This window comes from Chaetodon trifascialis, chromosome 16, assembly GCF_039877785.1.
Source record: "Chaetodon trifascialis isolate fChaTrf1 chromosome 16, fChaTrf1.hap1, whole genome shotgun sequence".
NCBI lineage: Eukaryota > Metazoa > Chordata > Actinopteri > Chaetodontiformes > Chaetodontidae > Chaetodon > Chaetodon trifascialis.
This window is the reverse complement of record NC_092071.1, coordinates 25,378,951-25,396,584: the sequence shown is the minus strand read 5'-3', so window position 1 is coordinate 25,396,584 and position 17,634 is coordinate 25,378,951. Positions and strand designations below refer to the sequence as shown.

The 17,634-nt window shown below is 43.3% G+C and overlaps 1 protein-coding gene across 1 annotated transcript in view; it reads right to left on the bottom strand.

The window, feature by feature from the left end:
- The window catches only part of sim2 (SIM bHLH transcription factor 2), a 53,240-nt gene that overhangs the window by 8,941 nt on the left and 26,665 nt on the right, over positions 1 to 17,634 (bottom strand). Inside the window, exons 3-5 of the mRNA XM_070983523.1 lie at positions 3,651 to 3,740; positions 3,340 to 3,448; positions 368 to 453 (exon numbers count right to left, since the gene is read on the bottom strand). Coding sequence (XP_070839624.1) covers positions 368 to 453; positions 3,340 to 3,448; positions 3,651 to 3,740 — 285 coding nt within the window. The remainder of the gene's footprint in view (positions 1 to 367; positions 454 to 3,339; positions 3,449 to 3,650; positions 3,741 to 17,634) is intronic.

Below are 17,634 nucleotides of genomic sequence, written 5' to 3'. Positions count from 1 at the left end.
GACTATGGCTGCTCTCTCAGCTGTTGCACAGTACAAACACATCTCACCTGTGTGCTCATGATGATCATGAGGGGCTCTATTAATTGAAGTGACTAAGCAAAGATCTGACAGGAGCTGTTGTTCTATTAAGGGGGACCTAAAGAGCCCAAATTTCCGAAATGTGTAGCCAGCTATTGGTTGGCCAAATAACTGGTAGCCAAAAAACACAAGAAACCATAATGTATGCAGGACAACTCCAGCTGCTGCTACTTCATAAGATCATATCCTGAGCTGAATAAAGTTAGCCTTAAGTTATCATAAATTAAGTCATCATATGTATGTTGGGGCAAATGACAACCCAGTGGTACCTACCTGGTACCTTACCTACCTTATATCCCCCACATGTAAGCCCTGCATTTCGTTTAGCAAGAACACACTTCATCCTCAAGAAGAAGGAGCGCTCTATTTCATACTCTGTCACAAATAAACATTGGAGAGGTATTACTCACATGTTAGATTATATAGTATTTTTAATTTTTTTGTTTTTATTATTTATAGCACTTTGTGTTGCATTGCTATGTATGAAAAGTGCTATACAAATAACGTCTGATCGAGTCTGAATACAATGTACCAGACTTCTGGTCATCAGTAACACCTCTTACTCCTAAGATTATCTCAGATTTAGTGTATTTATTTTTGCATACCAGCATAATTAAGCGTGCACCTCACCAGGCAGCAGTAACCTGTAAAAGTGTAATAAGATGGAACAAACAGAGATAATTACTCTGTTCACTTTGTTGCCATCACAACCCTAAACCAAACTAGTAGCTAGAAACAGTCTGCTTTTGAATCAAATAGTCTTAATCCCTTACTAACCTTACCACTCTCCCCACTTTCACACTTTCACCCAGACCTTAAGCTGCAACTTCTCCACACCCCCCACCTCCCCCTCACAGCACCCCTGACACCAACAGCATCCTCTTCACACTGCTTAACCCCGCTCCACTCCACTTCACAGACTACACTCACCTCCCCCCATGTGACTCTACAGGAGACCGCCCCCAAAGACCGCGCACCCCAGGCAGCCCAGCCACTCCATCCATTTCACCCGGTGCAATCTCTAAATTTCTAAAGTTGGATACTTCTCGCTGCACGGTGGCGCAGCAGGTAGTGCGCGTGCCTCACAGCAAGAAGGTTGCCAGTTCGATCCCCGGGTCAGGCGGGGCCTTTCTGTGTGAAGTTTGCATGTTCTTCCCGTGCATGCGTGGGTTCTCTCCGGGTACTCCGGCTTCCTCCCACAGACCAAAAACATGCTCATTAGGTTAATTGATGACTCTAAATTGTCCGTAGGTGTGAGTGTGAGTGTGAATGTTTGTTTGTCCTTTCATGTTGCCCTGCAATCGGCTGGCGACCGGTTCAGGGTGTACCCCGCCTCTCGCCCATTGTAGCTGGGATAGGCTCCAGCCCCCCGCAACCCCGAAAGGGATAGGCGGTATAGATAATGGATGGATGGATGGATACTTCTCTCAGTTTTGCAATACCAATTTTTATTATCCATATCGGCAACCGTATAACGGGTACTTATAAACTGTATATATTGTGCATTTATATAGACCCAGTGTTCCCAAGTGCAATACTGTTTTATTCGGGTGCAATAGTATTCCCAGTACTTTTTTATGGCAGTAGATTTCTTTTGGCATTTACTATTTTTAATAACCTGTACAAATGTATATAGACATAGTTGCTCTATCTATTTATATGACTTGTGTAGACATAATTGTAACCCTCACACATGTACATTTAAATTAATTAATTTATTTGGCTGAACATTTGTCAAAAGCAACAAAGTTGCTTCATTGTTTAATGACAAGAACAGAGTCTGTATTGGTTGTACATTCAGCCATAAAATCCTTTCTTTTTGCCTCTTTCATAGCATTGCATAGTCTCAAGGCATACTCTCCAGCCCACCTTTTAAAAATGAAGGCCCCTCACTCTGTCTTATAATCCAAGAAAATGCTTTTTTTTTTTTTTTTTTTTTTTTAAGTCCAATAATGTGGTATGGAAATGATTGGAAAATGATGAAGACTCACAAAATTAAAAAAGAATGATCAAAATCAAAGCAGCATATATGACGTTCCCCTTGTGCAACTGAATAACATCTTTAAACACTCCCTGTTTTATAAATGACCATGTCTTTAAGACTCCATAGTCCCAGTTTGTAATGCAGGCTTTCTATAAAAAATGCATTTTTTACATGCCCAGGCTGAGCCTAAACTTGATAACATCATTATGACAGCCTAATTTCAAACCTAATCTAATCACAAAGACAAACCTTCCACATTCTTACTAATCACAGTAAGAAGAATTACCCACAACATTCAACTGTATCAAGTTTCACTGCAATATTTGAAATACAGAATAATATAACTTAGAACTGAGCAGTGGTAGGCAACCAACACAAGTGCAGCTTCTCGCTGACCAAAAAGTGTAATTCAGACTTATCTCTCCACTGAAGCAGTTGAATAACAACAAACAAACAAAAACAATAAAGACTATGTAAATTCTGAAGTATGTCATAATAATAATCTTTGTATAATAATAATAATCGTCTTTGTACAATAATATTTTCCATCAAAAATATTAACTCAAACTATTATATTAACTATTATATATATGTATATATAAACTATAATATTAACTATCCATCCATCCATCCATTATCTATACCGCCTATCCCTTTCGGGGTTGCGGGGGGCTGGAGCCTATCCCAGCTACAATGGGCGAGAGGCGGGGTACACCCTGAGCCGGTCGCCAGCCGATTGCAGGGCAACATGTAAGGACAAACAACCATTCACACTCACATTCACACCTACGGACAATTTAGAGTCATCAATTAACCTAATGAGCATGTTTTTGGTCTGTGGGAGGAAGCCGGAGTACCCGGAGAGAACCCACGCATGCACGGTAAGAACATGCAAACTTCACACAGAAAGGCCCCGCCTGACCCGGGGATCGAACCGGCAACCTTCTTGCTGTGAGGCACGCGCACTTAATATTAACTAATATTAACTAAACTTACTAGGTTTTATTCTTAGCTTTTTACCAGCTTTTTTGAGTATAAAGTATGAATAGTTTACTTTCCATTAACAGATTAATTAGCAAACAAAGATTGTCTATGAGAGAATCCTATTTCAAATAAAAGTTCCTGTGCTTTTGAAATAAATACCCTGGCCACTATTTGAGAATTTGTGTGTGTGTGTGTGTGTGTGTGTGTGTGTGTGTGTGTGTGTGTGTGTGTGTGTGTGATATATATATTATGATACATGCACAAGAGCCTCAAGGTTGACAGTGTTTGAGTACCTGGAGAGAATTGATGGTGTGGGGGCTGGCAAAGAGTCAGCACTGCTGTCATCTCATCATGATCTGATGGGTGGATGTATTCAAATATGCTGTTTCCTGTTAGCTCCACCTGCAGTACAAAAATTTCCAGTATGTACTCATAAATGTGCTGTTACTGTATGTAGAGATCAGCTCTAATGCAAAATGCAAAATGTCCCTGACAAAAACACACGCACACACACACACTCACAGACACTTACCAATTATACTAATTACAGTTCATCTGGTGTTTTATTTTTGATTTAAATACTCAAGAGAAGGGATGGTCTTACCTGAGACAGACCAAGGTGGACTGATGCTGTTTCCGAGATATACATGATTTTGCCATCAGAAGCAACAACAAACACAAAGCCATCCAGAGTCTGAGGGAGCAGTTACAAAGTAGTTACTGTCAAACACCAGTTATTAGTGTTAGTGATTTTCATTTTTACAAAGTTACTATGTGCCAGTACATTTGTTTATATGCTGTAAGAATGGACGTTGACAGCTATTTTATTATATTGACTCGTGATGCATAATCAGCACCTCATTTACATTTCCTTCTACTTTTTCTTTTCACTTTGATATTGAATGCATGCTCTGAGTGGTACTGGCAGCTAGAGGGCCTTTTTTTTCTTACTTTTAAATGCAGTTAACAACATGGTGGCATAAGATGTTAAACCAAAAAATACTGGAAAATACTAAAAAGAATAATAACTTCTTGCATTACAATAGGGTCCTTGCACCAGTCAGTGCTCAGGCCTGAATTAAAACTGCAAGCCAGATTGAACAGACCCGCGCACCTTCGTACATGTCAATAGCTGCAGCCCTGTTACTTGACATCAGCTAATTGACACTGCTCAGAATTTTCAATTTCAATTTTGGACTCTGCATGAAGGAGTTCAATGTCACTGTGTCCATTATGTGGTGCAAGAGAACACCTGGTAATTATACCTTGTGTTCCAGTATACCAGTTGTACACCACACCCTGATAATTTCATGTTTTTATTTGTCACACAAGACTGTAGATTTCTCTTAAGCTTCAGAATGCTTACCAAACCTGAAATTTGAGGAAGATTGAACATTGTTTATTTGAGTTACAGCAACACTGAAATTAACCATTCACCGCCACAGACATGCCGTTTGATGAGAACGCACAATTTTCACAGTAGTGGAACTGGTCAACCCGCTAAGAGAGGAACATCATATTATAAAACATGTTATTTCCTTTTGCCTGGAGGTGGTGCTATGACTATGACTAAATATCGACATGTATATGTTGTCAGACCAGGAGTCTTATCAAATGAGAAGTTTGAGGCAGATTGTATAATGCATTTTTGATTTACACCAACTTGCTGTTTCATGATGAAACATAATCAAACATTGAAATTTGACCCCTCACCATGGACCCACCATTTGATGTAAATTCATAGGTTAACAACCTTTCATTATTGTCCCAGCCAGCACTTACCTGTTGCTGCAGCTCCTCAACCATGCCCCACACCTGCTTATCTGCTCTCAATTAGACTTATCAGGAAGGTATTTAAGCAGTGCTGGCACGCCTTCCTGTTGCCAGATTGTCTATGCATAATGCAAAACTCTCCAGCGTTCCTTGCCTGTTTGATGTCCAGTATTTGACCTCACCTAATATGATTACTACGTCTGTCAAATCCCTGTGTCTGTGGGTGTGGAGATCTTACCACCTCGGTGATAATAAAGACCTTGTTCCTCCTCTGAGAATTGTTTCGACTATGCCAAAATCTGTCAGTGATTTCTGACCAGATTCAGCAGCTGGTGGAAATGCCTGCCTATCGTCGTCACGCCCCTGCCACTACTGTGCCTGCCGGTCTGGAGTCCCGCGTTAACCCTCCCGAGCTTTATAACAGGGATCCTGAAATGCCAGCTAGGGTGGAACTTGCCCAACCCATCACTGCCAGCGTCTTGGATCGCCACATATTGGGGCGAGTAACACGTAAAAAACTGTTCCTATGCATATCTTGCTTTCAAGCAACCATCATGAGACACTGCACTTTCATATACTGTCCTCACCACAGATCCCTTTCATTCTAGGTTACCCCTGGCTCAGGAGGCATAATCCCTGTATTGACTGGGAGACAGATGACTTGGGTTGGTGTTTGGGGTGTCACCAGGTCTGCTTAAAGGAAGCCAGCTGTCAGCAGGGAGCCATATCCCTGTCAGAAGCCCCAGGAAGTGTTCAGTAAGACCAAAGCCACCTCCCTGCTGCTGCACCACCCATATGGCTGTGCTATAGACTTAGTCCCAGGCATAGCTCCAAGGGTTGGCTGTACTCCCTGAGCGGCCACAAGAGAGAGGCTATGGAGGCCTACATCAATGACTTCTTGGGGGCAGGGATCATCCGGCCATCATCCTCCCCAGCAGGTAGGGGTGGGCGATACTAGGAATTATGGTATCGATCCGATACCAAGTAGAGAGAGAGAGAGAGAGAGAGAGAGAGAGAGAGAGGTGCGCTGTTTACACACGGCACAGACAGACTTGGAGAGAAGCTGCCCGCTTGCATGAACTCTGTGAGGAAATTCGAGTAATTTGCTGGACGTATAGATGAGAAACTGCAAAAAAAGTATTGATCTCATCACACTAGTAGTGATCCCATACTGATAGGCACCTTGGTATCGATACTAGCGATATTTAGATCAATACGCCCAGCCCTACCAGCAGGGGCAGGGTTCTTCTTCATGGGCAAGAAGGATGTTCCCTGAGACCCTGCATCGAGTACCGTGGACTAAATGTAGATAAAGATAACGGTCAAGAACCAGTTCCCCTTGCCTTTGATCTCCTCTGCCTTTGAACTCCTGCAGCGGGCTGCCATGTTCACCAACCTGGACCTCTGCAATGCCTACCACCTGGTGAGGATCTGAGTGGAAAATGGACTTCAACACACCAACGGGGCACTGTGAGTACTTTAGTGATGCCATTTGACCTCACAAACACCCCAGCTGTTTTCCAAGACCTGGTCAACAATGTACTGAGAGACATGCTGAACAAGTTCATCTTTGTTAATTTGGATTATATTTTCATCTTCTCCCAGACCTGAGATGAACATGTGAACCATGTCTGAGCTGTCCTTCAGCGCCTGCTGGAGAACTCACTCTTCATCAAGGCAGAGAAATGTGAATTCCACTCGCCCTCTGTCACCTTCCTGGAGGTCAATCATTGGCAAATTCTCCACCGTGACATCCTGGCTGGTCCCCACCTCCTGAAAAGAGTTACAATGCTTCCTGGGCTTCACCAAATTTTACCACCAGTTCATCAGGAACTACAGCTCAATGGAGGTTTCCCTGACATCCCTAACTTCGGTGAAGGTGGAGTTCCAGTGGACTCCAGAGGCGGCCCAGGCATTCATGACCTTGAAGGACCGGTTCATCTCTGCACCCATCCTGCAACTGGCATATCCTGACAATCAATTTGTGGTGGATGCCTCAGGGTGGGGTGGGAGCAGTCCTGTCCCAGTGCTCCAGTGCTCCTCTATGGATCAGAAGTTATACACCCCTGTGCCATCATTGGCATCATTGGTTAAAGGGGACCAAGGAGCCATTCCTGGTGTGGACGGACCAAAAGAACCTGGAGTACATCTAAGTGCGCATGTGCCGACCGTGCATGCACCCTGTCGCAGACACTCCTGTTTCTTTTCTTAGTTTTACAAATTCTTTACAAAATCTATTTTTTTATTATCAATACCTGCAATTTTATGACCGTCATTTTGAAGCTGTGCCCCTCTCCAAACATGTTGGCCGAGAGAGTTCTGGTTTGTTTTTTCACTTTGGAATTGCTACTCTCACTGGGACACAGTACCAATGTGCAGAGCATTGTTTACTCCAGAGATCAGCTGATCGCGCTGAGGCCGGCCAGAACATCAGAGATTCCCGCTGAAATCTGGAGAGAAATACACAGAGGATGCAGGGGAGGACAGAAAGGAGGAAGAGCTGGGTAGAGACAACAGAGGCTTATTAAGAAGAGCAGATATAAGCCGTGTCTCCCGTGTCTCCCCTCTCTCATCATGGGCAACGTGAGGTCACTGGCGAATAAGGCGGATGAGCTAGCAGCACTCGCCAGGAGTCAGAGGGAGTACCAGGAGTGCAATCTGATTTGTTTTTCTGAGACATGGTTGCATCAGGACATACCCGACGACAACATCTCCATCAGTGGTTTTCAGACTGTTCGGGATTGCACCCAGAGTGGTAAGCGTAAAGGAGGGGGGCTCACCGTTCTAGTCAGCAACCGATGGTGTAATCCTGGTCACATTACCATCAAGGAACTATTTGTTGCTCGGACATTGAACTGTTGGCTGTTGGGCTCAGGACATATTATTTGCCCAGGGAGTTTTCACATGCCATCATCGTCGCTGTTTACATCCCCCCCTCTGCCAACCCGACTTCGGCATGCAACATCATTCACTCCGTCGTGGCCCATCTGCAAACTCAACACCCACTGCATTCATTGCTATCTCGGATGACTTCAACCACATCACCATGGCAACAACACTGCCCAATTTCATGCAGTATGTGAGCTGTCCCACAAAAGAGGAGAGAACCCTGGACTTGCTGTATGTTAACATCAAGGATGCTTAAAGCTGTTCGCCCCTCCCCCCTCTGGGCAGGTCAGATCACAGACTTGTGCACCTCACTCCCTGTTATGTGCCTCTGGTGAGGAGTCAGCCTATGACCACAAAGACAGTGAGAAGATCATCAGAGGAGACATATGAGACACTGCAGGGCTGTTTTGAGGTGACAGACTGGCAGGCACTCTGTGAGCCGCATGGGGAGGACATTGATGGGCTCATAGAGTGCATCATGGACTACATCACTTTCTGTGTGGATGACAAAGGACATCAAAGTCATCCTCAATCAGAAGAACAGGGCTTTCAGAGCTGGAACAGGGAGGAGGTGAGAACAATACAGAGGGAACTGAAGGTAAAAATCAAGGAGGCCAAGGAGAAATACAGGAGGAAGCTGGAGTGGAAACTCCAGCAGAACAACTTGAGAAAGGTCTGGAGTGGTATGAGGACCATCACTGGTTTCAGAACAAACAGCAGATGAGTTGAAGGCAACATTGACAGGAACAATGAACTGAATCTGATTTTTAATAGATTTGACACTCCAGGCCTGGCTCATCCCCCCTCTGACTCCTCTGCTGTCTGTCATCAACCACCCCCCCCCCCCCCCCCCTTCTCACCCCCAACCCCTAACCCTAACCCCACCCCCATATTTTTTATGACCTATTTAACATATGGACCAGCAGGAAAATACATTCAATTTAAGCATTTTTATTTTAAATTTAACCTTCCTCTGATTATAATCCCCTCAGCTATCAAGGTAGAAAGGAAAGGAAAAGTCAACACAACCATGGAAAACACTCAAATAATAAATGTAAATGAAAGTGTGAAAATGTAAACCGAGAGAAACCTGAAAACTTTTTTTCTTGTGGGTTTAGTGTCAGGAAGTTCACAAGCTGATTCACCTTCTGGTGAATAAAATGTTTTCAAATATGTGCAGTGTTTTGTAAACATAGCAGAAACTGAGGTAGACTTGACATCTGTAACATACAAAAAAACAAACATGATAGACAGTACAGAAAGATTGACTGAACTATAAAACCAGCCTAGACCTATGAATAACTTTAGTCACTCTTCTTACTCTAAACATACATGAACTATTCATTTTCATTTTTCTTTGTGACTTTTAGATGATTTGTCATAAGGCACTGAAGCAGATACCTCTGCATGGTGGTCTGCTGCTTGTGCGGTGGCGCTGTGGTTGCAGATGTTGTTGGATGTTTTCGGAATTTCCCCTCGAGGGACGAATAAAGGAATATTGAATGTTTTGCATAAGTTACAGACCACATTGGTCTGACTACGGTCTGACTTATAAAATGCAAAAAACTGCCATACTGGTGAGCTGACTTTCCCCGTTTTATCAATAATTTCTTCACTCGCTGCAGCACTCACTTTCTATTTGTCATCTCACTCCTCGCGAAGCATCAAACACGAGACAACAAGATGGCGCAACTGAATGTGATACTGTAACATTACTGGCTGTTAGCATGTCACTCCCACTGATTAGTGATTTCTCCCTACATTGCTCGGTTACCTGAGAGTGAGTGCCTTTGTTCATGCAACCAATCATGCTTTGCAACTTCTGGTTTCTTTCGACGAAGAAAAAAATTATCCAATGTTTTAACGAACGCATTATTTATTGATTTTGATTACGTGTCTATCGCGAGACATATCATTATCGTTTTATCGCCCAGCCCTACTCCCACATTATGAAAACCCTGGAGAGACTCGTTATGGAGGAGCTCCGGCCCATGGTCAAGCCCCGACTTGGTGTTGAGGATGCCATCATCTACCTGCTCAACCGTGTCTACACCCACCTGGACAAGCTGGCGAGCACTGTGAGGGTTATGTTTTTTTGAATTCTCCAGTGCATTTAGCACCATTCGTCCAGCTCTACTGGGTGACAAACTGACAGCTATGCAGGTGGACACCCCCCTAGATTGTGGACTACCTGACTGGCAGACCACAGTATGTTTGCCTGGAACACTGTGTATCAGACAGAGTAGTCAGCAACACTGGGGCCCCACAGGGGACTGTTCTCTCTCCCTTCCTCTTCAACCTCTACACCATGGACTTCAACTATCGCACAGACACCTGCCACCTTCAGAAGTTTTCTGATGACTCTGCGATAGTTGGATGTATCAGTAAGGGTGATGAGGATGAGTACAGGGCTGCTGTGGACAAATTTGCCACACAAATGGCAAAGACCAAGGAACTGGAAGTGGACCTGAGGAGAACCAAGGCACCGGTGACCCCTGTTTCCATCCAGTGGGTCAGTGTGGACATTGTGGAGGATTACAAGAACCTGGGGGTACATATTGACAATAAACTGGACTGGGCAAAGAACACTGACCCTCTCTACAGGAAGGGCCAGAGTCCTCTCTATTTTCTAAGGTGACTGAGGTCCATCTGCCGGACTATGCTCAGGATGTTCTATGAGTCTGTGGTGGCAAGTGCTATTCTCTACGCTGTTGCGTGCTGGGGCAGCAGGCTGAGGATGGCAGACGCCAACAGACTCAACAAACTGATCCACAAGGCCAGTGACGTTGTGGGGATGGAGTGTGACTCTGACTGTGGTGTCAGAGAGGAGGATGCTGATTGAGCTATGGACTATCTTGGACAATGTCTCACACCCACTACATGATGTGCTGACCAGGCACAGGAGTATGTTCAGTGAGAGACTCATCCCACCAAAACTCAAGACTGAATGCTACAGGAAATCATCCCTGCCTGTGGCCATCAACCTGTACAACTCCTCCCTCTGAATGGAGTTTGGAGTTTTCACTGCCTGTTCTGATATATATTTTCCAATTTCAATTTTGAACATCCAATTTCAACTTTGCACATCCAATGTTTAGTATATATATTTGTTTTAATGCTGTATATTTTATTGTGTTGTATATTTTGTTATATATATATATATATATATATATATATATATATATATATATATATATATATATTTCTCTTTTCTTTCTTTTCTAATTTCATTCTAACTCTATAATTCTATCTTGTATGGAGCACTGCTACAAAAACAATTTCCCCTCGGGGATCAAGAAAGGAACGCTGAATCCTGAATCCTGAATCCTGAATCCTGAATCTGTTCAGCGCAGAGGTGGAACTCTCAGCACGCCAGGTGGGCTCTTTTCCTCACCAGATTTAATTTTGTTTTGTCTTCTTGTCCTGGCTCATGTAACGGCAAACCAGATGGTCTCTCACGACAGTTTCAGGAGGAGGAGAAAGTTCCCCAGGAGTCCACTCCGATCCTGCCCACTTCCTGTCTGGTGGCTCCAGTCCTCTGTGGAATATAGAAGAGAGTCCAGGCCGCCAGTGAAGACCAGCCATGCCATAGCACTTGCCCTTCGGGGCTACTGTTCATTCCCCCTGCACTGCAGCTGGAGGTACTCAAGTGGGGCCAAGCCTTGAATCCTTGCACTCATCCCTGAGCTCATAGGATATGTGAGGAGGTCCGTATGAGGCTTTGGTTGCCTGTCAAGTCCCTGTGTCTGCGGGTGGGCAGATCTTACCACTTTGGTCTTAAGAAAGAGCTTGCTCCTCCTCGACCACGTCGAAATCTGTCAGTGATGTCCATGTGCGATCCACTCTCATAACAGTAACTCTGTCTGAGTTGGCTCTCTGCTTAGCATGGCACATTGTTACCCCAGTTGTACATTTTGCCGTATTTCCCATCTGCCGGCACTGCAATTGGGTCCTCCACGAGCCTGTTACACATTCGTAAGATGAACAAGATTGAGGTGGAGGTGAGGTACATGCTTGGATTTCATTAAAATATGACCCCTGTAAATGGCAAAAATATACACTAAAAATACTAAATAAAATCAAAGTGAATATCTTGGGTTTAGGTCATGGCCCCTAGAGACTTTTTTTTAAATCTTGGGATGTTATAATTGCCAAATTTTGTACATCTAGGTGAAAGGTACCATGAGGGCAACTTGTAGGGGGCACTATAGAGCCATTTTACCATAGCAATTTTTAGAGTAGATTTTAGTAGCATTTGAGTGAGGACGTGTTGTGCAATAGATGTTTACTGATTTTGCTTGTTTGGAAAAACACACACTTCTCTATTGACAACTTTTCTACTGACCACTTGTTACAATAAGGCAGACTTTTGTCAGAATTCAGTGGATGTGCATTCCATCTCTGTGGAATGTATGGGTGATTTCTTTTGATTTTTTTTTTTTAAATGTGAAATTTAGTTTTGTTGTAATAAACCACAGCCACTTCCATCATTACCAAATAGTGCAAAATGAATTTTGTATGATAATTTTGTGCATTTCAAGATACAATCAGAAAAGCAGGTACAATCAATGCCACCAACACACAGCCAAGATTACAAAATTGAGACAACTAACCAATGAAGTCTCAGGGTAATCCATCGATTGATATCATTCCAACAAACGCAGTCTTGTTACAATGACAAAGGTCCAGATGATGCAATCCAGTAATATATTTAGTCTAAAACATAATAATCCTATAATTATAATTAGTCAGCAGATGTGTTAATCTTCCATGTATTCTCCATTATAACCATTTACCCATAGGCAATATACTGGCAGCAAAATGGCCACTACACTGACCTTTTGATTGACACTGAACTTGACCCAATATAGTCTTTCATGTCTTGTCCACAGTCTACAATGGCCAATGAGAGTCAGCGATGAAATAAAATTCCTGGCCCTCTTTTGAATAGAGATCAGGAAAATTCAGACAATTGTGCAGATGACTTGTGACTTCATATAGCTAATTAAATTCTGCAAACGAGGATATGTTGCTTCAGTGGGTAACTTTACTGCTAAAACAAGGAACTGACCCTTCACTAAACCCCTCCTCCAAACAGCAACTGTCCAGTCATAGAATAGTAACTGCAGCATTGGCATTGGCAGGCCTGTCAAGTTTGGCATCTCTCTGAAGCTCTAAGATGACTGATACTTTGTGTCTCAAGAGTTTGGAAGGTGACATCTTTTTTGGAGTCTTTTAAAAACCTAAAACACGAGTAAATGTGTGACAGATGGATTAAACTTGTCCTTATCTGCTGTCATTAAGCTGTCTGCCTAAATAGCTTATTACCTACAGTAGTAATCAAGCATTATGTCCAAGGGAATGGGCATGATGGGTTACAGGTTTCATTAGAAAAATATCTGTTCAAGACCCATCGATCCACTGTTTGTGTATATGTGTGTGAGCCAAGATGCATGTAGAATTTAGAGTAATGATAGCAGCTCAGTCCTGCTCTTTGTTTTTAGAGTTCACACTTCACACACCAGAAAGCCCAGCCAAATGTGTGTTAGATACCATTGCATTTGTCACAATTATGGGAAATTTCTCATATCCCCAAATCCTTCTGTCACAGTAAAGAAGAGCGCATTGTTTGAAAATACAAGCAATAAATCATAGCCTAAATCTATTGCTTGCCCAGGTACGTTTTTTCTCCTATAGTAAGCATCCGAACAATTCGAAGGCTATTAGAACAAATATCATTTCAATTAGCCTACATTGTATTGTTGTTACATTTTATTTTATTTTTAATATCACACTACAGGGTGAACTAGCTCTATGCTAAAATACACTAAATACAATAAGAGGTAATATTATCAACTGTACTTTTATCATGGTTTGTTCCATTCTGCCTCACAAGGTTCTTACAAGTTTTAGTTTGTAGAAATTTTCATTTTGCAGGTTGGTAGATTCTTGCGGTGTAAAATGACTGAGGAGAGGATGCAACAGAGATGTGCCCAAGCAATAAACGCCCGTTTCAAAGAACCGACCTGTGTCTGTGTTGCAGGAGAGATGACGAAACCGCAGCGATGTGACAACGTGACGAAGATCCACTGTGTTGCCATAGGGACTGCAAGCCACGGTGATAAGACTGTGTTAAAGCACAAGTTTCAAGCTGAAGCCAAGAAGTGCTCTACCATATCCTTCAAGCGGTATGAGAAGTGGTTCAACTGGGAAACTGCAACGAGAGGAGTCAGCTCTATTCGCCTTGATATTGTTTTTGGGGATAAATCTAATGTGCCAGTATTCATGGTTGTTACATGCTGTGAGGTTAAGGAGCATTGCACCGACCTAAATTTAACCCCATAAGCAAGTGAACGATTTTTCAGTAAAGGTTAAAGCAAAGACATCCTTAAAGGCCGAAATTAAGTTTTGCAAGGGTTGTGTTTATGAAAATAAGAGTTTAATGGACCATTAAGTGAAATTTAATGGGTTACTCCATTGATGCAACAACCTTTTCTTATGTGAAGGATAAGTGAAGAAAGTATATAACTGACGTTTATAGTTGCATTTATGTGAAGGTAAATGTAATCTCATTATTTCTGCTTTGAAATTGAAGTCAAATTCAAGCTCTGTGGTTGTACAGTCCCGAAGCCATTCAAGTTATCTTAAAATGTCCCACATAAGCACTGAGACCTGCCGAAAAATGCCAAATCACCTGCCCAACCTGAGGCTACAGACACTGCATCTTCAGAAGAGGTGAAAGGGCTACGAAGAAGCGAAAGAACATGGACCTTAACAGAGAAAGGGAAAGAACTTCAAGGTGAGAGGCTAAAGAGTGTACACCGTTGGTACAGAATCATCTATGAGAAGTGGAGATATCATGCAAGAATAGGCAAGGAAATATTGACTGATGATACCTCCCAAGATGAACTAAAGGAGCTGTTTCGGAACATAGACAGCACCTGCTCTGATGTAAAGGTAATTTATGAAGAGTTGCATCAAATACAAACTCCTGAACCAGACCTGCAGCAAAGAGTCGACTCATGCATATCACTTTCAGGATTTAGCATTCAAAAGGCAGAAAGGCATTGTGAAGACCACTGACCCATCGATCAAAGCGTCGTTCGACCTGCTCCAGCATCTACTCAGTCAAAAGAAATGAGGCTGCAGCTGAAGCCGCTGCATCTCAGGAAGTTTTGGCAGTGTTAGATGAACAAGAAAGACAGGCAACAGAGCTTCAAAGGCTAGAATTTGAGAACCTAGCCACACAACAAGCAATGCAAGAGAAACATAGAAAGCTTGAACGTCTGGAAGAAGTGAAGAAGTTGAATGCTGCAAGAGCTCGAGTAAAGGTGTATGATTAAGTTGAAGAAAATTTTGAAGCGAATGACTTGCTGGATGACAATGAACCAGCAGGACAAGCTCAAACCTAAGTTCTCCAAGCCTCAAGTCCCCCATTCACTCCCCAATCTCTCACAGCCACAACTCAAGTCCTCCAAGTCTCAAGCCCCCCATTCATTCCAGAAGCATCCCCAGTCACAGACCAAGCCTCCCATGCTTCAAGTCACCCATTCATTTTCCAGCCTTTACCAGTTTCAAGTTAAGGTCCCAGCCCCCAAGGTCTGCAACAGGTATCTCAAGCCCCACCAATTTCAATATCCATACCTCAAGTGCAGAACAGTTCTGATTTGGTCAATGTGCTCGTTGAAGCTGTAAGTGCCAACCGTCTCCCAACACCAGAGCCTGTGTTATTCACTGGAGATCCTTTGGAGTTCAAGGACTGGCGATTGTCTTTCGAAACATTAATAGATAGGAAAAACATTCCAAAGAATGAAAAACTGTACTACCTTCGAAAGTACTCAGGTGGTTCTGCAAGGAAGGCCGTTGAAGGATTCTTCCTACTAGGCAGTGAAGCAGCATATGACTCGGTTTGGCAACTGCTGGAAAAACGCTTCAGTGACCCATTCATAATTGGAAAGTCCTTCAGAGACAAGCTGAATGCATGGCCAAAAATAAGCTCCAAAGATGGATGTGACCTAAGAGAATTTGCAGACTTTCTCAAGAGCTGTGAGGCAGCAATGCCCCACATTAAAACATTGGAAATTCTCAACGACTGCAACGAGAGTCAAAAAATTCTGCTGAAATTGCCCGATTGGCTAGTGTCCAGATGGAATCGCAAGGTGATGGAAACCAGACAAGTAAACACTGAGCACACACCATTCAAAGAGTTTGTAAACTTCCTGTCGAGGGAAGCTGATCTTGCTTGTGATCCCATGTCCTCGATACAAGCACTCAAGAGTGTGGAAAATGAGAAGCCAAAGCATCCACGAAACCAAATTATTCAAGCAAAGACACTGTCCACAAATACAGCACAAAGCAGCATCCCATCATGTGTCTTCTGCAAAAGAACAGGACATGTGCTAGCCAAGTGCAAGAAGTTTTTTGAAAAAACAGTTCAAGATCATGTCAAGTTTGTGCAATAAGAGAAGCTTTGCTTTGGATGTTTAAAGACCAGTCACGACTCAAGGAAGTGTGATAATAGAGGCACGTGTGAAAGGTGTCAGAAGCAACACTCAGCATGTCTGCATGATGATAAGTTCAAAGAACATCAAAGATCAGCACCTCCAAAGGGAGATGACAATTCAAGAAACAAAGTGGACATCAAAGAAATAGCTGCAATGGCAACTACTAACAGAGTCATACAAGAAGGCTTAGGCACACAAACATCCAACTTGAAGAAAAGGATTCCGTTGCCACCACTTTTCACATGAGAGTTCATTCCAGCAGACAGGTCACACATTCCAACTTCTGAAACTGCTCAAAAATGGCCTCATCTGGAACAATTGGCAGAGAAGATTCCACCGCCACTGGACTGTGAAGTGGGCCTCTTGATAGGCTATAATTGTCAACAAGCCGACACTTAAGGAGAATTGAGCAATACTACAAGGACTATGTCCACTTTATGAATGACATAATAAGCCGAGGGGACGCTGAGAAAGTTCCACAGCCTGAACTCGATAACCAACCAGCATGGTATAGTCTGCACCACGGAGTCTACCACCTGCACAAGCCCGGGAAGATCCATGTGGTTTTTCGACTGTTCAACACGTTTCCAAGAAACTTCTCTAAATGACCATCTCTTGACAGGACCAGACCTGACTAACACCTTAAGTGGAGTACTATGTTGATTAAGAAAGGGTCCAATAGCCATCATGTGTGATGTCAAGAGAATGTTTCACCAGTTTTATGTCGCAAGAGAACACCAAGACTACCTAAGGTTCCTCTGGGGGACACTGGCAACCTGGACTCCAAACCCGTGGTGTACAGGATGAAGGTGCACCTGTTTGGGGCCACTTCATCACCATGCTGCTCCAACTTCAGACTCAAACATCTGGCGTCACAGGGCCATGGAAGGCTCAGCGAAGAGTCAATCAAGTTCATCCAGAGAAGCTTTTATGTCGACGATGGATTAACGAGTGAAGGGTCAGCCGCAGAGGCCATACATGTAGTGGAAGAGTCAAGAGCCTTGTGCAGAACGGGAAACCTTCGGCTGCATAAGTTTGTGTCCAACAACAAGGAAGTAGTGGCTGCCATACCACCACAGAAATGTGCCCAAACAAAGGATCTGAACATGGCTCTAGGAGAGCTTCACATCGAGCGGCACATGGAGTTCAGTGGTGTATCGAAGCAGATGAATTCCAATTCAGGATTATAGTTAAGGAAAACCCACTGACAAGGAGAGGGGTTCTCTCGACTGTTGCCTCTGTCTATGATCTGTTAGGGTTTTTGGCCCCTTTAGTAGGCAAGCAGATCCTCCAGACACTGTGTAGAGACAAGGTAAGCTGGGATGAAGATCTTCCAGAGCTCATTCTGCCACAGTGGAAGTCATGGCTTGGAGACTTGCTTCAACTGGCAGCCCTGAAGATCCCAAGGAGCTACTTCCTATC